This window comes from Spermophilus citellus (assembly GCF_964194105.1).
Source record: "Spermophilus citellus genome assembly, chromosome: 3".
Taxonomy (NCBI): domain Eukaryota; kingdom Metazoa; phylum Chordata; class Mammalia; order Rodentia; family Sciuridae; genus Spermophilus; species Spermophilus citellus.
This window is the reverse complement of record NC_138184.1, coordinates 208,846,218-208,870,704: the sequence shown is the minus strand read 5'-3', so window position 1 is coordinate 208,870,704 and position 24,487 is coordinate 208,846,218. Positions and strand designations below refer to the sequence as shown.

The 24,487-nt window shown below is 35.1% G+C and overlaps 1 protein-coding gene across 1 annotated transcript in view; it reads left to right on the top strand.

The window, feature by feature from the left end:
* COPG2 (COPI coat complex subunit gamma 2) overlaps nt 1-24,487 on the top strand; it is a 129,594-nt gene that overhangs the window by 63,364 nt on the left and 41,743 nt on the right. Inside the window, exons 10-20 of the mRNA XM_081283661.1 lie at nt 304-437; nt 1,332-1,399; nt 2,433-2,621; nt 9,265-9,360; nt 9,861-10,104; nt 12,436-12,511; nt 13,462-13,565; nt 14,124-14,249; nt 15,631-15,693; nt 16,165-16,304; nt 17,961-18,132. Of these exons, the coding sequence (XP_081139787.1) occupies nt 304-437; nt 1,332-1,399; nt 2,433-2,621; nt 9,265-9,360; nt 9,861-10,104; nt 12,436-12,511; nt 13,462-13,565; nt 14,124-14,249; nt 15,631-15,693; nt 16,165-16,304; nt 17,961-18,132 (1,412 nt within the window). The remainder of the gene's footprint in view (nt 1-303; nt 438-1,331; nt 1,400-2,432; nt 2,622-9,264; nt 9,361-9,860; nt 10,105-12,435; nt 12,512-13,461; nt 13,566-14,123; nt 14,250-15,630; nt 15,694-16,164; nt 16,305-17,960; nt 18,133-24,487) is intronic.

The window sequence follows — 24,487 nt, the reverse complement described above, 5'->3', positions numbered from 1 at the left end:
ATTCTAATCAAGACTCAGCTGCTTTTTTCTTTCTTTTAATTAATGCTTAAAGGATTATTGCAAGTATTTGGCTGCTAGAGTTTTGAAAATGCTGGTTTAGATAAATTTTTTGGTCATTGTTTTTTGGAGAAGTGAATTTTCAGATGTCCTTCATCATTCCAAAAGTGTATCTCAGTCTATCTGTGCTTTTAGCCACTATGCTTATTGTTTCTCTATTTGATATCTAAATAATGACACCTCTGTCTCTCTCTCTCTTCTAAATATGTGTTTTTATATATATATATATTTTTTTTTTCTTGGCAGCCATGACAGTCCACTTTTTGATTTCATTGAGAGTTGCTTGCGAAATAAACATGAAATGGTTATTTATGAAGCTGCTTCTGCTATCATCCATCTTCCTAACTGTACTGCAAGAGAGTTGGCACCTGCTGTCTCAGGTTAGTTGTGTATTTGATAACTGTTTTTATGGTCTTAAGATTTTAAGTTTGATATCTACAGAATAGGTGTTAAGAATGATTTTTAAAAAAATATCTTTTAGTTGTAAATGGACACAGTACCTTTATTTTATTTATTTATTTTTATGTGGTGCTGAGGATCGAACCCAGTGCCTCATAAGTGCTAGGTGAGCAGTCTACCACTGAGCCACAACCCATCCCAAGAATGATTTTTGAACCTTAACTATATATAGATGTAGCCTTTTCATTTTGATAACTTATGTGTAATTTATTTGAGTTGTTCTTTATTACTTTTAAATTTTTTTCCTCATATAAAACTTTTTTACTTAGAAGACAAATAACTTTAATGTCTTCAAGTTTTCTTTAATGTTTAGAAAGTCCATTTGCTCCCATAATATGTGTGTGTGCACGCACACGTGCATGTATGTGCATGTATTGCTGTGGATTGAACCCAGGTCTTTGAGCATGCTAAACAAGTGCTTTGTCCCTGAGCTACATCCCAGTCTGTAATTATCCATTTTTCTGTCATTTAAATTCAGATATTAATGAGTACAATAATTCTTAGAAGCAAACTTTATTTTATAGTACAGTTTAATAGCTTTTCCTATTTCTGATATAATACATTTTTTCAAATATATATTTTTAGTTGGAAATGGACAGAATACCTTTGTTTTTATGTGGTGCTGACAATTGAACTCAGTGCCACATGTGCACCAGGCAAACGCTCTACCACAGCCCCAGCTCCATTTTTTTCATATGAATTTTTCATGCTGTAATCTAATTTTCTTATTCATTTTTTGAATGATTCATTACGTATTTTCATCTAAACGTATACAATGAAATGAACAATGTAAGGATTTTGTTTGTTTGTTTTAGTTCTTCAACTTTTCTGCAGCTCACCTAAGCCAGCCTTGAGATACGCAGCTGTAAGGACCCTTAACAAGGTAGGTTTCCTTTTGCTAACTATGGACTTACATCACTGATTGAGAAACATTAAATGTGATCATTTGGCTTTCTTTTCAAGGTTAGTATATATAATTTATGGTCTTCATTTCTACAACACCTCATTTGGATTTGTAGCCCTAGGTATGGCCATTTACACTACCATTCAGCAGAATATTATAATTCATTTCTCACTTTTATGCACTTTAAGTTCAAGAACTACACTGTTGAGTATGGTAACTATTTACCACAGTGACTATTTAAATTTAAATTACTGCAACATAAGGCACACTAATATTTCTGCACAAGACTTATGATGATCCTTGTTAAGTAGGACAAATGAAGATTTAGTTTTTCATTAATTTGGGTAATGTTTTGCTGTTAAATGAATTTTAATGATAGTGCTTTGCAGAGCATTTTCACATTTTCAGAGTTGTGAGTCAGGGACTCTGTACCAATCTGAGATAGACAGAGAGGTGGAACAACATCAACAAAAGCAAGGAAATGGGAGAATGACAGACATGTTTTAGTGACCATGGGAAATGCAGTTTGGCTAGAATTTGCTTGTTTAATTACAGAATTGTTTTCTAAGTGATAATATATTAATATCTGTTGAGCATTGTTTACCATGGTGGATATTGTTCTCAGATCTAACATCTAGAAGAGTAGATAGATATAGACACATGTACTATAAAGAAATGCAGGTCAACTATAATAAAAGACTGTGATATTGTTTTGTTATAGGGCAATAAGAGAGTATTGTGCTATACTGTAGCAATTAATCATTTAACAAATCATATACTATACCTTATTAATTAAAAATAATCCTTAAACAATTACTTTTTTTTTTTAATGATGATTAGTGAACCCAGGGCTTTGCATACACTAAGCAAACACTCTACCACTGAGCTACCAGAACAATTACTTTTATCCTTTATTGTCCCCTTTAACTACTGCTTATTTTCATTAAAATTTAAGTTTTAGCCTTTATCAATGTCAGTATGCTTACTAATTTTTTTCCTGCCCTTCCACAAGGTGGCAATGAAGCACCCCTCTGCTGTTACTGCCTGTAATCTGGATTTAGAAAACTTGATCACAGACTCAAACAGAAGCATTGCTACCCTAGCCATTACTACACTGCTCAAAACAGGAAGTGAGAGCAGTGTGGACAGGCTCATGAAGCAGATATCTTCTTTTGTGTCTGAAATTTCAGATGAGTTCAAGGTAAAAGTTCAAACATGAACATGTTTTCTCCCAATCTGTGACTTATCTGTTTCTTTTCTTAACAAAGTCTTTTGAGGAGTAGAAGTTTTAATTTTTAAAAAGTCCAATTTATCAATTTGTTTCTTTCACAGTCATTAAGCATACAATCTAAATAACCTTTATCAATCTCCAAGTCATAAAGATAATCTCTGCTGTTTTATTCTAAATGTTTTATGGTTTTAGCTTTTATATTTTGGTCTATGACCCAACTTGAATTAATTTTTGTATGATAATTTCAGTGTTTCTCTCTACTGATGTACAGTTATTCCAACATAATTTATCTGAAATACTTCTTCATTGGAGTGCTTTGGCATCTTTATTTGAAAAGCAAATAACCAATTAATTGTTTACTGGTAGTATATAAAAGCTTTTTTTATTAGTTTTCCATATCAATTCCATATCCTTTGACCTTGTTAAGTTCCCTTATTGGTTATAATTATTATTATATACATTCCTTGGGAACATGTACACAATCATCTCATCTCTGAATAGAGACAGTTTCACTTTATTTCCAATCAAAATATCTTTCTTTTCTTTTTTCTTGCCTTATTAAAATAGCTAGTATTTCCAGTACAGTGTTGAATAGAACTAATGAGAGTATATTAGAGATAATTTAAAAAAAACAATAAAATTTCAGTTAAGAGAATGAAAGTAGAAAGATTTTATTGTTTTATTCTTACTTCAGCCATTTCATATAATTGACCCTATTACTCTCTGCACTAAGTATACTTCTAAAATTTTAAACAAATAAGCTAAGCCTATATATTCTAGTGGGCATTTTGAATCTTTGGAGAACCTTAGGAGGTGATGACAGTCATTTTTGCAGCATTTTATAAAATAAATTGGGATTGTGAAGGAAGTAAGTTTGATAATGGATGTTTTAGAATAGGAATTGACAAACTTTTCTTTAAAGGATCATAAAATAAATATTTTAGGCTTTCCCTCCATTATCTGTTGCATAGTCTTCCTTTTTTTTTTTTCTTTCTTTACAACTCTTTAAAAATTTAAAAATCAACTTAGCTGTAAAAAATGGGATGCAGACATCCCATTTACTGGCTTCAGTTTTAGAAAATCAAAAGGCTTGTACACCAAAAAGTACATCAAAATATTGTGTGTGAGGGTTTGGAACAATGGAAATTTCTGTATATTCCTGTATGCAACTACTTTTGAAAATAATCCAAAAACTGAAGATGATATTTTCTGAAAAAAAGAAAGAACCCATAATTCCACTTGGGAACCATGACACCATTTCAGTCACATACATTAATTTTGCAAATATCATGTTGAGCAAGTTACAGAAGATTATATACAATACGATAATATTCATATAAATATAAAACACCGATACATTTGGAAACTGAAGTAAAGTGAGGAAATGGTTAAGGTAGTGAGGAGAGTATTTCTGGAAAGGAATCAGTGAAGTGTGATCAGAGGAGCTAGGGGGTATACAGGAATTTCAGATAATAGAAATCTTTTTTAAAAAACTGTATGGTGGGGCTAGGGTTGTGGCTCAAGTGGTAGAGTGCTCACCTAGCACGTGTGAGGCACTGGGTTCGATCCTCAGCACCACATAAAAATAAAATAAGGATATTGTAGCCACCTAAATCTAAAAAATAAATACTAAAAAAAGAAAAAGCTGTATGGTGCCAGGTGTGGTGCTGTACATCTGTAATCCCCCCGTGACTTGGGAGGCCGAGACAGGAGGATCACAAGTTCAAAGCCAGCCTCAGCAAGTTCTCAAGGTCCTAAGCAACTTGGTAAGACCCTGTCTCAAAACAAAAAAATTTTAAAAAGGGCTGGGGATTGGTTCAATTGTTAAGCATCCTTGAGTCCAATCCCCAGTACCAAAAAAAAAAACAAAAAAAAAACGTATGGTAAGTACATAGGCATTTGTTTTTTTAAAGGTTTGTTAATATATATTTATAATATGTAGTATGAAATATGTCATAAGAAAAAGTTTCAAAAACCCATTTCAAATTTTCTAAGGCAAACTCCTCTACAATTGGCACTATCCCTTCCTGTGACACTAATTTGTCTAGTTTTTTAACCCTATAAAATAAATTTTATCAAGTTCTGAAAAATTAAGTGTTCTTATTTTCTTTGACTGTGTGGAATTTTATAATATAAAGGAATTACTAAAAATGCCAAGACCAAAATCTGCATTTTCTAATTTCAAATGCATTCTCTACCCCAGCCATTCTGATTCTTTTGCTGATTCTTACCTAACATTTTAGTGTTTATGTCCTTTTTATAGAGGGTCTGTTTAAGACTTTGGCCTTTGGATTTTTTGTTTGTTTGCTTTTAATTGTCTGCCTTTTCTGACATCTTTGATATCAGGTAATGATTGTGTTAAGATGAAAATATTATTAAAACAATATGAAGGGCTGGGGATGTGGCTCAAGCGGTAGCACGCTCGCCTGGCATGCGTGCGGCCCGGGTTCGATCCTCAGCACCACATACAAACAAAAATGTTGTGTCTGCCAAGAACTAAAAAATAAATATTAAAAAAAAAACTCAAAAAAAAAAAAAAACAATATGAAAGTTTATCAGTTGGACATTCTGACGGGGAAAAAAGTAAATCCTAAACCCTACCTCATACCGTACACAGAAATTAGTTCCAGGGTACATAACATATCTAAATATACAAAGCATAAACAGTAAATGTTTTAGAAGAAAACTTAGAACATCTTCATGATTCTAGAGTGAAAAAAATATTTAAAAGTAAGACACAAAGGAAATTTTATAACCTAGACCTGGTTGAAGAATTTCCATTTTCCCCCATCAGGGCATACCGAGACTGTGGCTTTTGAAACACCTCTTTAAAAACTCTTTGTTTCTCCTGCTGGGAAGAATCACACTAGCAAAGCAAAAACAAACAAACAAACCCTACTTTTTCTATTTCCAAAGAAAGGAAAAAAAATTTTCCATTTATCAAAACAACACCATAAAGAATGTGAAAAAACAATCCAGAGATTAAGAAATATTTGCAATAACATATATAGTTAAGCTTTAAAAGGCTCAATTTGAGAATATATAAGGAACTCTTAGAAATCATAAAGAAAAAGATAATAAAAACATTTTAAATAGTACAGCCAAGCATGGTGGCACACATCTGTAATCCCAGCTACTTGGGAATGTGAGATGGGAGGATTGCAAATTTAAGCCCAATCTGGGCAATTTAGTTAGACCCTATATCAAAATCAAAAATAAAAAGGCTGTAGATGTAGCTTATTGGTAAAGTGGCCCTTGATTCAATCTCTGGTGCTAGAAAAAACAAAGTGCAAAGTCTTTAACAGTCCTATATTAAATGATAGAGAGATGGCCATAAAATGAAAAAAAATTATCATCAAGAAAATGTAGCTAAGACTATAATGAAGTTATAAGAAAGATGAAAATGAAAAGTCAGAAAATAACAAATGTTGATGAAGGTGAGAAAAACCAAAACTTTCATACACTGAGTGGGAATGTAAGTCACTACAGTTTGGAAAACTGGTAGTATTTACAAAAGCTGAATGAATGCATATCCCACATGACCCAGCAATTTCACTCCTAAGTATAATCTCAAGATAATTGAATACTGAAGGTCCATTTTAAATGTTTGGACAAGGATTTAGGAGTTTTAGGGGCAGTCTGTTTTATTTATTTTATTTTAAAAAAATATTTATTTATTTTTTAGTTGTAGTTGCAAACAATACCTTTATTTATATGTGTTGCTGAGGATCGAACCCAGGGCCTCACACATGCTAGGTGAGCGCTCTACCACTGAGCCACAACTCCAGCCCCAAGTCTGTTTTAAAATACAGAAGTTTTGTAGTCTGTATTAATATCTATTAGCACCCTCATTACAGTTCCTTATTTTCCTGGCTATTCATGCATGTTTACTTTCCTTATGAACTTAATAGTATTAACTTTTCTAGCTTCGTAACAAATCTCATTGGCATTTTTATTGGGATCGCCTTAAATGTGTAAGTTAACATTAGGGAAAAAGAGACATCTTGATGATATTCAGATATCCTGACTAAAAACAAGAGATGTCTTTTAATTTGTTCACATTCTACTTTTGTGCCTTTCAAGAATTTTCATGGGGCCAGAATTGTGGCTCAGTGGTAGAGTGTTTGCCTAGCATACATGAGACACTGGGTTCAATCCCTGGCACCACATAAAAATAAACAAATAAAATTAAGGTATTGTGTGTGTCTACAACTAAAAAAATTTTTAAAAAAGAATTTTCATATTGGATTTGAATATTTTCTAAGTGTTTGTTCCTGAATATTTTATTCTTTTCACTGCTGTTATAACTTTTTAATTATTTTTCATTAATGTGTGATAACTCTACATTTATGGGGTACATTATCAAATTTCAACACATGAATATAGTATATACTGATAAAATCAGAGTGGTTGGCATTTTTCATCTCCTTATTATTCTTTAATTTTTATTTATTTATTTATTTATTTATTTATTTTAATAGAGAAAGAAGCCAGATAAAGAGTGGTTGGAAGTTAGAAGAGGGCTGCAGGTGGGAAATTGTCTTTTTTTAGAGAGAGAGAGAAAGAGAGAGAAATTTTTTAATATTTATTTATTTATTTTAGTTTTCGGCAGACACGATGTCTTTGTATGTGGTGCTGAGGATCGAACCCAGGCCGCACGCATGCCAGGCGAGCGCGCTACCGCTTGAGCCACATCCCCAGCCCATCATTCTTTATTTTTGGAGGCTTTGAATTCCTCTCTTCTAGTTCTTTGTAAAATATATAGTAGGTTATTTTAAACTATACTCACCCACTCTGCTTGGGAATATTAGAACTTATTCCTTCTATATAACTTTTGGTACCCATTATTTAGCCTCCCTCTATCACCTTTCCCCTTTTAATCCATTATGTCTTCTAACTCTTCTAACTGGTTGTTATTCTTGTAGATAAATATTAATGTTTTCTATGGTAATATTATATTCTGCTCTCTTGCTGAATATTTTATTTACTTAGTTTTATCATTGATTCTGTAAGATATTCAAGTATTCTATCATGTCATCTGAAAATAGAATTTTGTCTTTTTCCAGTTTCTATTCCTCTAGTTGTTTTCTCTTATTAATTGCATTGATTATTATCTCCAGAGTAATGGCAAATAATAATGTAGGTAACGGCATCCTACATTGTTTCTGACCTTACTGGGAATTCCCCTGGGCATACTGTATTAAGAAATATGTTGGAATTAGGATTCAGATACATATAATTATGTTATGGAATTATCTAGCCATTCCTATTTTTTTGAGATCTTTTATTAGTGTCAGATTTTATTGAAGGCTTTAAAGCATTTTGGGTATAAACATACACCTTTTCTTCTTAGACTCATTAATAAGATAATTTATATCAGTCTTCTAATGTTGAACTATTTTTGCATTCTTGGTATAAATCCCATTTCCTCATGGTTGTATTATTTTCTTAATGTAGTGTTGGAGTCTCTTAGTTAACATATTCCTTAGAATTTTTACATTAATATCCACAAATTATTTCAGTCTATAATTTTTTTCTTTCCATGCATGTATACGAAATTTATTAGGATTAAGTATCTTTGCTTCATAAAAAATAATGGACATTTTCTGTTTTCTGAAACAGTGTGTTAGATATAGATTATGTGCTAGCTTGTTGTTGGGAGACAATACTCACTTCCCCACCAATCTCACTGTATTTCTACACACCTTATAAGTTATGTGCCAACTGCCCTATGTTTCTGCTCTCCTACCTGTGTTTTCTTTGTATAGCACAAGGTATCTTCCAGCCTTAGAAGATAAAATATCCTGCTAAAGAAGAAGAAGGTTTCCTTACAACTCTAGAAAAAACAGTGCTTCCTTCTGGAGCACAAAAGCAGCATATTTACTATCTAGTCTAGTAATGTTTTCCTTCAATCCAAAGTGTAGGCATACTTATTGCCAATTATAAAATCATCAAATTCCATGGGTAAGGATCCTTATGCTGTGACACAATGCACTGTGGACCCAGGTATTATCTGAGTTTCTTTGCATTTGCCTTATACAATTTGGGGCTGAAGCAGCCAGCTCCAAAATGCTGATACTCTTGCTATTGCTGTTGTTATAACATACTATTTTTCATCTCTGATATAGGAGTCTTTTGCTACTATCACCTAAGAAATTATGAAGGTTAGCTCCAAAGAGGGTAAAATCTCACACCCTTCACAGTTCTTGACACTGTCTTTAAAGTTGTGATAACATTCCCTAAGAAACCTCTATGAAATAGTTCCTGGGCTTTCTCGGTTTCCTCTATGAGAAATCAGACTATTCAAGCTTTTTATCTTTTACTGCTTAATTTAAGAATTTTATGTGTTTGGGGGAGAAATATTGGATCCCTTGAATGAACTTCATTTTTCTATTATATCTTATTTCCTTTTGGGGTCTCTCTGCTTTCTTGAAAACCCATTATTGTCATTTTAGGTAACTATAGCACCTTCTTAGGTTGCATTAAATCACAGGGAAAATATGCCCAGTTAAAGTTGTGAAGATGCTTGTCTTGTGTTTTTTTTTTTTTTTTTTTTTTTTTTTTCACAGGTGATGGTCATTCTATGGTGAATATTCTGTTTGTTTTTCTGCAGGTGGTAGTTGTACAGGCAATTAGTGCTCTCTGTCAGAAGTACCCTAGGAAGCACAGCGTCATGATGACTTTCCTCTCCAACATGCTCCGAGATGATGTAAGTAGACTGCTTTTAACCCAAGAAGTTGCTGTCTTAAATTCTCATGAATGCCATTAAATATCAGTATTTTATGCAAATTTCTTTATCATCATGGTATGCCTCTCAAGATTCTGGTTGCTACTTTATCATTACTAAACATGATATTGTTTCCTTTCTCACTTGGAGGAAAAAACACTTGGTTCGTTTTTCTTTTTAAATAAAGGGAGAGTTATGCACAGTGCTGCACACCTGTAATCCCCTCCCCTCAGGGTTGAGGAAGGAGGATTGCAAGTTTGAGGCCAGCTTGGGCAACTTAGTGAGCCCCTGTCACAAAATAAAATGAAGGGCTGGGGATGTAGCTCAGTGGTAAAGTGTCCCTGAATTCAATCCCCAGAACCGCCCCCCCCCCAAAAAAAAAAGAAGGAGGAAATTAAAATTTGAAGATTATAAGTCTTAGAGTATAAACATTTCTCCAGTACCTTTAGAATGAATGACAGTTTTATCTTGTCTTTTGCCAGGGAGGCTTTGAATACAAGCGGGCCATTGTGGACTGCATAATCAACATTGTGGAAGAGAACCCTGAGAGTAAAGAAGCAGGTCTAGCCCACCTTTGTGAATTCATTGAGGACTGTGAACATACTGTTCTGGCTACTAAGATTTTACACTTATTGGGCAAAGAGGGCCCTAGAACACCTGTCCCCTCCAAGTACATCCGCTTCATTTTTAATAGGGTCGTCCTAGAGAATGAGGCTGTCAGAGCTGGTAAGTTATTGGAACACTGATGATTATATAACTGCTGGACTTTTGAAATACTGAACTCAGAGGGTGGTAATGAAATTGGAAAATGAAGCTGCAAGACTTATTTGATGGTGGGATCTTGGAGCATACACTGGGCCTGTATATGTAGTTCTAGTTTCCATGCAGAGTTTTGCCTTAGATTGGCTTTCAGTAAGATAAGAATATTATCACAGGCTTCTCCATTTTTTTCAGAATTATAGCAATAAATATGAATGCATATAGAATTTATGTGTAAATACGTCTCTATTAACTAATATCTCATTAAAAATGTAAGCCCTCCTATAATCCTTTGTCTCTCATTTAACTACCTACTACACTTTTTTCTTCCCTCAGAGATAAATTGAAGTAGCCATTACTAGCTGCTTTCATGAACTAATTTTCCATTTTTTCTTCAGCTCTATGTAATTTAGCCCTTTCCCTTAAAAATCTTTGATAGCTGTTTTTTATTTAATTACCTAAAAACTGGTTGAAAAATCAGGTTAGACACTTTAAAGTTCTTATCTTTGTTCACCTCATTCAGATCAATATAACTAAACTCTTCATGAAGTCCTCTCTTGATTTCTTAATAGCCTGCATTTTTCTTACATTCCTTAGCCTTATTTATACAAATTCTCTTCCTAGATCTATTCCTTAACACAGTACTTATCCTTAGGGTTTTGTTTCTTTCAACATACACATTCTTCTTAGTGATCATTTTTAGAGTTCTGTTAATATACTGTGACATTCAAGTCAGGTCTGTTTCCTGAACTTTTGTGTCCAGCCTTCCTAAGGTACTTCAAATTCAATGTGAAATTCAAAGTAACCCAAATTGAAATCTCCACCTTTATTGTACATTCAGCTTTGAAAACAGAAACTTATTCTACTATTTTATAGCCTCCATCTGTTCTTTAGCAGAGACCTACCAGTTTCATTTCCTTACCTTTTCTTCATTCTCTTATCTGTTGTCATGGGTACTCATTTAGGCTCTCACCACATTTCAGATGCCTAACTGATTTGATTGCTGCAAGTCTCACACATATCCAGTCCCTTTTCCACACTTTGCTAAAAGAATGATCTTTAAAATATACAAATTTATTCTTTCTATAATGTTTTTGCAATAACAACTTTGAGGCTAAACCATATCCAGTTTTTGTTTGTTTTTTTGCTACTGGGGATTGAATCTGAGGGGCACTTGACCAACTGGGCCATATCCCCAGCCCTATTTTGTATTTTACTTAGAGACAGGGTCTTGCTGAGTTGATTAGTGCCTGGCTGAGGCTGGCTTTGAACTCTCGATCCTCCTGCCTCAGCCTCCCGTGCACCACTGGTGCCTGGCCCATATCCACTTTTTATCTTTGGTTTCTCACTTGTCTCCTTTGCACTCCAATGTGAGTCCTGTGCTCAGTCTTGTTCACCTGGGTTCAATAATATACTATGCTTTCTGCTCTGGGCAGAGAGTATTTGGATGTGTTATTCACTCTGCCTTAAATGCTCTTTTCCCTCTAGCTAAAACACTACTTATTCTTCAAAATTTAGCTCAAGTAATAAGGGTCAACTCCTTGTCTTTCTTTTCCACCACCAATTCTGATTTAAATCTCCTTCTCTGTACTCACCCAACATTCTGGATATAGTTCTACCAGGGTCTTACTATGGTGTGTTATACGTATCTCTTTACTTAACCTGTCTTTCCTACTGCAGTATAACTCCTTAAAGTCAGAGACCATGCCTTTTATCTTTCTACCTCCAGCACCTACTACAGTTCTTGACAGAAGTTAGGTAAGCTATGAATTATAATTGAATGAAAGGAATTGTAAAAGTTTTTACTAGTGGATTTTAATTATATGGAATAATGTGTTTAATTGTGGCATATTTGTACATGCATATAACATTTTATCATATCCAACTCCTGTTACCATTCCTTCCCTCCTCTCCTCCCTCCCCCATCCCCTTCCTTTTTACTAATAGTCAGTGAAAGGAATTTTAATAATAGTGTTTCTTTTTATACTTAGGCCTTATTTTGGATTAGAACTTAATCACACCAATGAGATGTAGGAAGTTGTAGTGAAGCAAAGATAATTTTTAGAAAATGTACATGATTCTTTATCCTCAATTCTTTGGGAATTTTCTCTTTAGAGCTCTCAAGGGCCTTCAGAGTTCTGTTTATACTTTAATGTATTAAAGAAATAAGATCAAGAAACACTCAGTAGTAAAACATGAGACTTCACTGAACACGGATCGCTTATCTAATTTTTTTGAATGATTGATTAACTCTGAGAAGGCAGTATTTATGTTGCTTTATTTTATGCTTCATAATAGCTGCTGTGAGTGCTTTGGCAAAATTTGGGGCTCAGAATGAGAGTCTTCTCCCAAGTATCCTTGTACTCTTACAAAGGTAAGTAAAAGAATGACTTTTTAAAAAAAATGGCTAAGTAGTGATTTATTTGAACCATATTATATGCATTATAGGGCCTAAGAATAGAGCTCATATAGTGAATCAAGGGCAAATGGCATTTTTTTTTTCTTTCTGATAATTACATATGTGCTAGATACAAATAAAATTTGAGTTTGGATTTTGAGAAAGTAAACATAAATGTACTTCAATTTGTATAGTAGACACCAACTTTTTAAAAAAAATATTTTCTTTAGTTGTAGTTGGACACAATACCTTTATTTTATTTATTCATTTTTATATGGTGCTGATGATTGAACCCAGTGCCTTGTACGTGCTAGGCAAGCACGACTGAGCCACAACCCCAGTCCCAGAAGGCACTAATGTTAAGGAGATCTTATGTGATTCATATGCAGAGTTGAAAATATTAGGTTTTTGTGGTCTCTATAATGCCATATTTGATAAGGAAAAGATTTGCTTTAGTAAATGCTCTGTGATTGCATTTTAATAATTGAAGCAGATAAGTCACAAGTCAAAGGCTGACTGATTTTAAATGAAACAAATTGTTGTTCGAACAATAACAATGACTGGATTCGGAATGCTATTTATCTTTTTAGTATCCTGGGAAAGTATAATATTTCTATTTTGTAATTATACAGAAGTGTGTAGTTGCATATGCAAGAATAGATTACCAACTGCTGTCTCATGTTATTATGTTCTTTGTAGTTCTTTTAATGCCTCCCTATGTAGTACTTCCGATTCACTATGACAGTATTTCTGTAGTAATTCAGATGAATTCCCAAGATTTGTGGAGACATTAGGAGCCAATATTGGCAATTACCAAATTATTTTATAAAGGTAGTATCAGATGACTTGAATTGTGTCCTTTTGGTATGGTGGTAAACTATTATAAATCTTTGAGGTAACATGCCTGTTCTTTGTCCTCTGGTCAGATGTATGATGGATACTGATGATGAGGTACGAGACAGAGCTACCTTCTATCTGAATGTGCTGCAGCAGAAGCAGATGGCATTAAATGCCACATACATCTTCAATGGTCAGTGAGAGTCAAGAAATAGATATATTTTAGTTCCCCAGTGGTATCTGGAAGCATATTTTGTGATCTCTGTGTTAGCTGACTCCACTAGGTAAATGCTTGGTTTTTGTCTTTGAATGCACTTCCATTTCTAGGGAAACCTGTGTGCTCGAGGATATTTTCTAATTTGGGAATGGAAATTCCTGCAAAATAATCTGTGAGAATGTATTTCTTAAAGCATGTAAGGGCCCAAAGAATATTGCTTATTCCTGGTTCTTCTTGATCTACCTCTTGAATGTGTTGGCTCTTTTTCCCTTTCCTTATGCTCTCACTGCTCTAATACAGCTAAAATGGTTTCTTTTCTGAGAGGTACTTACAGTTTGTTGAAAAGTTTTTGCTCTGTTTTCTTGAAAGAAATCAGGCAGTTTATAAGTTGATAAGGAAGTTTATCTAGTAACCTTCATTTTTACTTAGGTTTTAAAGTCTGTGGTTTTATTTTTCTCTTCCTTCTGAAAGTTTACATAAACATTATCAGTCATTGGCTTGGGTTATAATGCTGAGATTTCTCTGCATTTACAGGTCTGACAGTCTCTGTTCCCGGGATGGAAAAGGCCTTACATCAGTATACATTGGAGCCTTCAGAAAAACCCTTTGATCTGAAATCAATTCCTCTTGCTATGGCTCCTGTCTTTGAACAAAAATCAGGTAATTGCAACAGCTAACTCTGTTAGGTTTTTTTGTGTATAAATAGGTTTTGCAAAACTAGTAAATATTAGCATATTTTCTGAACTAGGAAATAAAACTAGAACTTGTTTGTCCATTGAAAACTAAGATAGATGATTTTGTTTTTGTTTTAGTTGTAGGTTAACACAATATCTTTTTATTTTTTCATGTGGTGCTAAGGATCAAACCCAAGACCTCACACATGCGAGGCAGGCATTCTGCCACTGAGCCGCCATCTCGGCCCCTAAGATAGATGATTTTTTTTAAAATATTTTTTAGTTGTCAATGGACCTTTACTTTATTTATTTATATGCAGTGCTGAGAATCAAACTCAGTGCCTCACACATGCTAGGCAAGCGCTCTACCACTGAGCCACAACCCCCAGCCCTAGATGATGTTTTTATTAGGAGGTTTTTTTTTTAAACATCTATTGCTTTTTGTGTAAGGAGCAAGAATATTAAACATGTCCCAAAATGAAAGTTTTTTTCTTTTTTTAATGCAAAGTGTTAAACAGCATTTGAAATTAGTTGCCAATATGTATTTCAGAGCAGTAATAGTAATAACACTGTGACCACCTATTTTTATTTTCTGAATTGTGTAATCTCTTACTTAATTTTGCTACTGGTAGTTTATCTTGAAAGAATATAGGGCAAGATCATAAAAATAATTTCTAAAGAAACTAGGTGCAGTGACACGTTCCTATAATCTGAGCTACTTGGGAGGATGAGGCAGGAGGATTGCAAATTTAAGACCAACCTGGACAACTTAAAGAGACCCTGTCTCAAAATAAAATAAAGAAAAGGACTTGGGATGTAGCTTAGTGGTAGAATGCTTGCCTGTCATATTCGAGGCCCTGACTCATCCCTGGTACTACCCCCACCCCCAAAAACAGATATATTATACGTGTGTATGTGTGTATGTGTGTGTGTTTTAACTTTAAAACTCAAAAAAAAAAAAAAAAAAAGAAAAAGTATTTAGTGGTTATGAACACATAAGAACTGGGAATGAAAGATCTTATGCTTAATTTTCAGGTTTTTTTAAGGAGTTCTATACAAGTATTATTTCCTGTTTGGATCATAAGAATTGTTTTATAAATTATTTTACCTTTTATAAGTAATTTTTTTGAATCTTGTCTATTTAAGGCAAATTCTATATTTTTAGGACTTACTTTATTATTATTATATAAGATTTTGTTCATTAAATGCATTGTGAGTACCCACTTCCCTCAAACCGACAGAGAACCTTATTGGTATGATTTAGCAGTAGCTCATTGTATAGCTACCAAAAGTTTCTGCCCTCATCTCTTTCTGTCTGCATTGTGAGCTAATAATGGAAGCTCACTTGATGGCTCTTATATTTGTAGAAATCACACTTGTGACTCCGAAGCCAGAGAAGTTAGCTCCCTCCAGGCAAGACATTTTCCAAGGTATGTTGATTTTACAGGTAGAAGTAATATTCTTTAATCCCCATGCATTGTAAATAAAATGAATTTTATTGCTTTTATTTGGTTTGATTAATTCTCAGTTTAGAATGTCTGTGTATGGCTGAGGTCATATGTTATAGTTACTGGACTATGTACAGTCTATGGAATTTTCTAGTTTTCAGTTGCTAACTACTCTGGGAATATTGTTCTTACCTATGCCTTGTTGCTTAACAGGGAACTGAGATTCTAAGAAGTTAGGAATTTAGTTTCTTTTTTTGCTTTTAGTAATTCAGTAAACTCACTAACTTAAAGATGCATTCACCTGGGAACATACTAATTGAGTGTTCAACTGTTAGTAAGGCTATAGGATCTGCAATATATTTCCATTTTGTGGAAACTAAAATATTTTAGTAAAGCCTGTCCTTGTCCTCGTCATGTCTTAACTTTCTTCCTACTTTTCTTTTTTCTTGCTAGAACAACTGGCAGCCATTCCTGAGTTTATGAATTTAGGACCCTTGTTCAAGTCGTCTGAGCCTGTTCAACTTACAGAAGCAGAGACAGAATATTTTGTACGATGTATCAAGCACATGTTTACCAATCATATTGTGTTCCAGGTGAGATAAGTACTCTTGATTCCTGTAGGGAATTAGTATAAACTGGTATGTTTGGAGACAAAGTTGGTTCCCCTTTAGTTTATGATTCTAGCTCATTTCATTTAATTTTATATATTTATTTTTTGACTTGTAAATCGGGCATTTTATTTCTGTTTTTTTTTAAATATTATTTTTATGTTTTTATTTTATTTTTTTGGTTTTTTGCAGTTCTAGGGATTGACCCCAGGGTCAACCCTTTTAATTAATTTATTTTTTTAATTCAATTTGGGACAAGGACTGCTAAATTGCCCAGGCTGGCCTTGAACTTGCAACTTTTGCCTTCCAAGTAAATGTGATTATAGGCACAAGCCACCATGCTAGGTTAGAATGATGCTATTTTTATCTATCTTATCTATTTGCACATGTTTACAAATCTCTATTTTGTCCTTTTTTTAAAGATATACATGACAGTAGGGTGTATTTTGACATTTATATGTACACGGGGTGCAACTCATTACAATTTTGATCCCATTCTTGTGGTTGAACATGATGTGGAATTACACTGGTCGTGTATTCATAAATGAGCATAGGAAAGTTATTTCTGATTCATTCTACTGTCTTCTCTATTCCCATCTCCGCTCCCTTCCCTTCCCTTTGTTCCCCTTTGTCTAATCTAATGAACTTCTGTACTTCCTCTCCCTACCCTCCTTTGTTGTGGGTTAGCATCCACATATCAGAGAGAACATCTGACTTTTGGTTTTTTTGGACTGGCTTATCTCACTTAGCATGATATTCTCCAGTTCCATCCATTTACCAGCAAATGCCATTTTATTCTTCTTTGTAGCTAAGTAATATTCCATTCATCTGTTGAAGGGCACCTAGGTTGGTTCCATAGCTTGGCTATTTTGAATTGTCTAGTTCCTTTTATAAAGAATTAATTTAGCAGCAATTTTAGTTTTCTTTTCAGAATTACAGAGATTCCTTCATATGATGTGTAACTTTTGATGGTTAAAATCTTTTAAAGAACATTAAACTGAAATATCTGAAGAAATTAGACAATATAAAGTCTTAACCATTTTAAAAATTAACATTTAACATCAAAGTAAGCTGGGCATGGTGGCGCATCCCTGTAATCCCAGCTACTTGAGAGGACAAGGTAGGTGGATCACCAGTTTAAGGCCAATACAGTGAAATCTTGTCTCAAAATAAATTTTTTAAAAACATTTTCAAATTAAAAAGAGGGAGCTAGAGATACAGTTCAGTGTTAGAGTGTTTGCCTAGTATGCACAAGGCCCTGGGTTCTATCTCCAGTACTGGGGGATGGAGGAAAGTTAATTAAATGAGCTGGGAACTTAGATTTGACAGCCATCTGATTTCTGCCATCTTGTTTTGTAGGAATCAGAAAGAGAAAAACTCATGAATGATAGAAATAGATGGGGCTTGGGTGTGGCTCAGTGATAAAGGACATATCTAGCATGTGCAAGGCCATGGGTTTGATGCCAAACACCCCCCCCCCCCAAAAAAAAAAAAAAATCTTAGGAGACTTATAGTGCTGTTTAGAGAGGGAAGTTGTACTGGGTTCCAGGACTGAATCTTAGATTATGTGAGAGGACAGGAACAACTTGATTGAAAAACATTTCTTTTTCTTCACATGTTTTTCATTTGCTGACTTTTTAGTTTGACTGTACCAATACTCTGAATGATCAGCTTCTGGAGAAAGTGACAGTGCAAATGGAGCCATCAGATTCCTATGAAGTACTGTGTTGTATCCCAGCCCCCAGCCTCACCTATAATCAACCAGGAATATGTTACACTCTTGTTCGTTTACCTGATGAGGACCCTACAGCAGGTACTAACTCACATAAGGCAGAAGATACTTATGTGATTGTGCATGCATTACCTCTTGAGCTCTTAAAATGTCTGGACAAATGTTCAAGGTTCAAGAACATGATTCTTTTCCTTAATTTAATAATAATGATGTATGTGTGTGCGTGTGTGTACAGTGTGTGTAAGTGTAAAAATTTGACATTCCTGTGAAGACATGATCAACTTTTTCCTGATATTTCTTTTGGGGGCATCCTAGAAAAACTCATTTATTTAATAGATGGTTGGCATTTTAAAAATACATTATTTTTTTAAAGGTCTTGTAGCATAAAGCTTGTGGTTGTATGTTTCAGCCTAATGAGTAGCTTAGCCAACCACTGTGTATTCATATTTGAGAAAAGCTTTGTAATTCTCTACTTTTATGAATATAGGGGTAAGGGATGGACCTTAAAAGAGAGCTAATTGCTACTGCCAATAATATAGTATTTATAAGATTTGTGATCTATCACTTATAAAGGTCAAGTATCTATTGTATTTAATTTCTTTTTTCTTCTCGTTTCTTTCTTTTTTTTTTTTGTACTTGATTTCTTAATCTTTATTCAGTTTTAACAGAATAAGCACACATCACATTTATGTTTTGAACAATTTTTACTACTTGTAAGTACAGGAAAAGCAAAGGTTAACAAAGTTAACAAATATTGGGGAAGTTACAGAGTTACAAGAAATCATAAAAGTACTAGTAAATAGTTATCCCTGGTCATCATTCATTAACATTTGAGACTTAACCTGCTTTCCTTTAGCCTCTCTTCTACGTCCCTTCTTTAATGTTGGTTCCTTGGAGCCCCTTTCCATTCTTATCTGTGTGGGTGCTAGACCAGGCTACTCAGACTCTGGCACGAGGTAGATTCAAGTTGGCACCATTGCTAAGTCTGAATCCCAGGTTGTTCCCTCTGGTCTTGGGTGGAACTGTACTTTCATTCCACAGCCACCCTGGATCTATAACCTCCTGGGTGGGAAGGCACTTTCCTATCTGGCCTGTGATACTTCTCCTTTGAGCTTTAGGCCATCTGGCTTTCTCCGTTGTCCCTTTGTGAGGTTCCTCAAGTTCTATTTCCTTGTAGCTTCACTTTCTCTGCTGCTCTGTTTTCCTTTCCAGTTAGATATGCCTGAAATGTGTCCACTAGCCAATAATTAAACTGGCTGTACTCTTAAGTAAAGCTAGATTTATTTACCCTTATCCAAACTAGTATCTGGGCCCAGCCTTGCTTAATGTAGCCCTGTGGCTTCTGCCATCATCCTGGGAGTCTCTACATTGTATCATTCTTTTTCCAGTAGCCATCTGTTCTTGCTTCAAAAATTCCTCTCCCATTGTACTTCTCACCAAATTTCTGTTTTTTAAGGGATGCCATTAATTTGTCATTTAATTTCAGAGGGAAATGAAATGCTGAACTCACTGAAAAATCTAGTCTTTGTCAATTGAGAATAATAGCTCCTCCCATTCCCCAGGTTTTCATTTTGATAACTGATAACACAGGTGCCCCATACCCCAGGGAGTGGAATTAACAGAATACAATAAGTACAATTTTGCAATACCAAAATACACAATACAATAATATTGAAGTTACAGAAGTTACATATATTATAGGAGAACAACAACATAACAACAATAACAGAAAGCAGTTCCACTGAGAGGAAGAATGAGGAAGTTTTCTTGCCCCTCTTCATTAAGATGTTTATATTTCTTTTTGAAACGGATCTTACAAATTAGCCCAGAGGTTTCAACTTTTGGTCTTCTGGCTGTGGACTCTTTTAATTTTCATTGATAAAAATGTGGCAATTAGAGAATTTTCTTTCTTTTATGTTAAACTCAGTGATAGAATGTGGTTATAAACTCTTACCAATGCATCTAAAGAAAAAAAATTTGGAATCTTGTCTCAATGTGTAGACTTTAAAATTTGTGCTAGTTATTAATAATGTCTGACCCATTACAAACTCCTTTCTATTCTTTAGTTTTTTGTTTTTTTTTTAATCCATGGCCAATCCAAAATATTTGCTATATTCAATGAAAAAAGTGAAATACCAGGGCATAGATGGTAATGAAAGTCTTTTACCCTTCCTTCTTTCTCTCCCTCCCTTCCTCTCTCCTTACTATTCCTTCCCTTCCTTCCTTCTTTCTTTTTTCCATCACAGTTACTCCAATTTTACCAGTTACATCAAAATCTGTCACCTCTACATCTCATCTAAGAAAAATATTTTCCTTATAGTTACAAGGGAAAAAAATAGAAATACTTGGTCGTGATTTCCTTCAACTTGAAAACAATATATAGGTTTTGATTTCTGGACATGTTACATACTGACTTTTTGACTTTGGACAAATTATTTTGTCTGTGTAAGCCTATTAAGTAAGGTACTTAACATGGTGCTGGACACCTAGTAAATAATAGATGCTATTTTAATTCTGGAATTATTTATTTTCTCCCTTTATCATCTTTAAAATCTAGTCTTCCACAGGTGAAAAGACATACACCCTTCCAGTATCCTCCAGAAAGTTGTTCCTTCAATTATACCTTTCTTCTCTCAAATTTTAAACTTCCTTGCACCCCCTTACTTCATAAATGTACAAAAATTACCCTATCTGAAAAAAACTACTTTAATCAAGCATCATGATATTACCATAACACCTCCTTTCAAAGCTTAGGTAATTTCTTGAAAAAGTTATCAACCTCGTAAGTTTTGACTCAATTACTCCTACTTACTATCTTTTGTTCTCTTACTCATTTACCCACTGAGGCTTAGAAAACCTTTCAAGGCAACATTCCTTTTTTGCATCCTCATTCAGCAACTTTCCTTTCTTTCCCTTCCTTTCCCTTCTCTTCCCTTTCTTTCCTTTTCCTCCCCTCCCCTTTCCTCCCCTCCCCTCCTCTCCTCTCTTCTCTGTCTGTCTCTCTTTCTCTGTCTCTGTCTCTCTCTCTTTTTTTTTTTTTTTTTAATCCTGGGGATTAAACCCAGGACTTTGCACAACTTGTGATCCTCTTGCCTCAAACTTCCCAAATAGCTGGGATTATAGACATGTGCCACCATGCCTAGCAAATTTTTTTTTTTTTTTTTGCTTTCCTCTAAATAATTCTTGTACCAGTTAACAATATATTGTATATATGCAACATCAATCAGTTACTCCCCATTTTGGCCCTACCTCTTGACCTTTTTATTCTACTACCTATTCAGAACCATTCTAAACCCTGTATTGCTTTTGTTATTTTGCTACCAGTCCTTATTGTATCATATTTCTCATTATCTGGAACCATTTCACAATTATAAATAACTAATTTTAAAAACAGTCTTTGATACAAAATATCTATTCTAAATCAATTTCCAACAGTACAGGTGTGTGAGTTCTTTTCTCTGTTTTTCACTAGGGGATACTGCCTGCCATATAACAACACATGATGTTTTCATATATACTTCAACTCTGGACTTCCTGCCCACATGTCCTTGAAGTGCCATCTTGACTTAAGCTTCCACTGCAATCTGATGGACCCAGAATTCTTCTTTGAATCTATAGCCTTCCAACTCACTGTTTTTTGTTCTATATTAACCATATTAACTCTTAGCATTCTGTGTGAATTCACAACTTCAATTAAGTAATATTTACCTTGAAATTTTTTACTTTGACTCACCTCTATTTACTCACTGGGATCTACATTAATAACCCATAATGAAACTTTGCATTCTTCCATGCTAAGCATTTAATCTGAGTTCTTGGTCAAATACTGAAAGATCATGTTTGATAGCACATTAATATTCAACTACCATCTCCTCTGTTTTTAACTCGAATTTGTGTAAGTCAGGCCTGAAACTCAATATTTTACAATTGGACCCACTATGAGATCTGCCAGTATTCCCAGGATCTGACTGGATTCCTACTGGAGAATTTATTTTTCATTGTTTCATTTATCTTTACTCAGCCTGCCTTTCTTTAAACTCACTGGAATTTTCTTTTCAAGCCATCTTCCTATCCTATTTGATATTCCCTATTTGAAATGGTTCCAGATGATGAGAAATATAATGATCCCATCATTTCGATGTCATTAATCTTTACTGCTGACCTTATTCAGGTGATCCCATATCTCCAGAATGAAATTTAAACATAGAGTACACATTCATTTAATCTTTTTGCCTTAGTGGAGAAAACCTGATCTATTGATCATAGAAATGAGATTCCCAATGTGAATATGTGTTAGCTTACTTACTAACCTGCTCTCAGTGACCAAACATCTCTACCCTTTTACCTTCCAACACAATCAGCCTGCACCCTTGGTTTTATGAGGTTCTGGTCAGGCTCTCCCTTCAGATTCCACTTCACAAATTTATCTCTATATGTGCATTTATTCTCCTGACTCTATTCCTTCATCAAGTGATTATCTGATGGAACTTTCAGGCAGCCACCAAATTATCTAGGGACAATTTCTTGTTTTCTCTTTTTCTGTACTTAAAGCTTAAAGGGAAATATTATCTATTTTATCAACTCAAAATTTCCTAAATAATTTCTGTAAGCAAAATTTCCGGGAAAATTTTAAATGAATATTATGCCCTCAACCCAATTTTGACTTTAACTAATATTTGTCTTTTAACCAGGTTAATTATAATGGAAACCATGTTAAATGTAACTCAACCTATGTTCAAATCTCATATATTTGGGAATTTTATACTGAACTCTGTTCTTTCCAATTCCTGAACTCTCAATGATTTCTGCCACTACCTTCCCTGTAAGTTAGCCTTAACTGTATAGAAATGTATAGTATCCTCCTATAAGTACATTTTTGTTCTATTTTCTGAACCAATGAAGTAATTTCTGCAAGACATTGCTTCCCTTCTAGACACTAACTTCTCTGCCTACACTATACCTATGGTCTGTCCTTGAAATCCTGCATGTCATTCACTGACTTATCTCCTAAGATGTGAGAACACCTCCATGTTGAGAACTCTATTCTACCTCCTGCTTTTTCACACTGACCCCCTTAGTGAGGGTGAGCACCCACAAATTCAGGAGGTTCTGTACTGTCCAGTCTACTTCATATCCCATCAATTCACCTGACCTATCTCAATTTACAACCATCACTTTCTTTTTACTGCTACCTACTGTAATGTCTCTTCCCACAATGAATATGGAATAAATCCTTGTGTGAATCATTCCCTACATTTTCTTCCACTGTACTTTTCCAGAGATCCTCCTGTTCCTCCTAAACTCCAGACTTCTTGGCCACCTTGTCAAAGTCGATATAATTGCTTAGGAGTCTTTTCCTTGTTGTCTTCTTTCTTCCTGGCCTATACTCACAGCTGCCAGTAGCCATCCTCTTTGTCTCTAGAAGGCTGTACTCTCTCTGCTATGTGATTTCATCCTTAACCATGCTACCTTGTCAGTGCCACCATATTTACAGGTGCTTTGCTGTTCTCTAAAGGACTTGCACCTACTACCTGTTATTTTGCATGTCTTTGGATAGCATTGTGGTCTCCAAAATTGTCAAGGTACCCAATAAAATAGAGCCCCACTCTCCATTGGCTTCCTCACATCTCTCCTTCATGCCCTTTTGTCTTACCCATGCTATGTTCTTTTCTGCTTGCCTTTGCTCACCCAGATTCATCACTTTCTCTCCCTCCTCAGTCCTGATGCGCCTTTCTTGGTGCAGTACCTTCCCCAATCTCTCAACAGCCTTCTCCTCTCCCAGCTGCTGGGCTCCTTCGTCTGCTCTTTCTCAATTCTTCTTGCCCACTGCTCTGCAACATGTTGCAAACCCCTCACCTCCTCTGCCCTCTCCTGGGCCCAGCTGATCCTTTCTCCTGCTTTTGTCTCTACTGCATAGCAAGGGCCAGTCATCTCCTCGCCATCTGCCATTCTTTCAGCTGCCATCTGTGAATCAGCTGGCTGATCCAGTAGTCCTCCTGTGTGTGCACACCCTTTTCAACCTGCCCTTCACAACCACTGCTCCCCCACATTCAGTGAGCTTTGCATCACAAAGATTGTACCAGACCTCCATGTTCTACCCAGCAGTCCCTGTGGCTGCAGGCTGTGGGTTCTATTTGGAGCTCTAGGTCCATGAGTCCCTGAAACTTTTCAGGTGGCCTTTCACATTCTTTCTTTCACATTCTGAAAAGGCTCTTAAGAAGTGTCTCCTGATTCACCTACCTTGTTCCTGCCCCCCCCCACACACACACACACTTGTCTCCTGCCCTCACTCCTGCCCTGCACTTGCCACTATATCCCAGTGCACACGCCCCCATTCTCAAGCTGACTTGACACTGGGCCTGACAACAGTCTCTTCCTGGACACTGCCATCCATCCCACTCACTGCCTCTGCTCTTTCTGTTCCTCGTCGACAGTC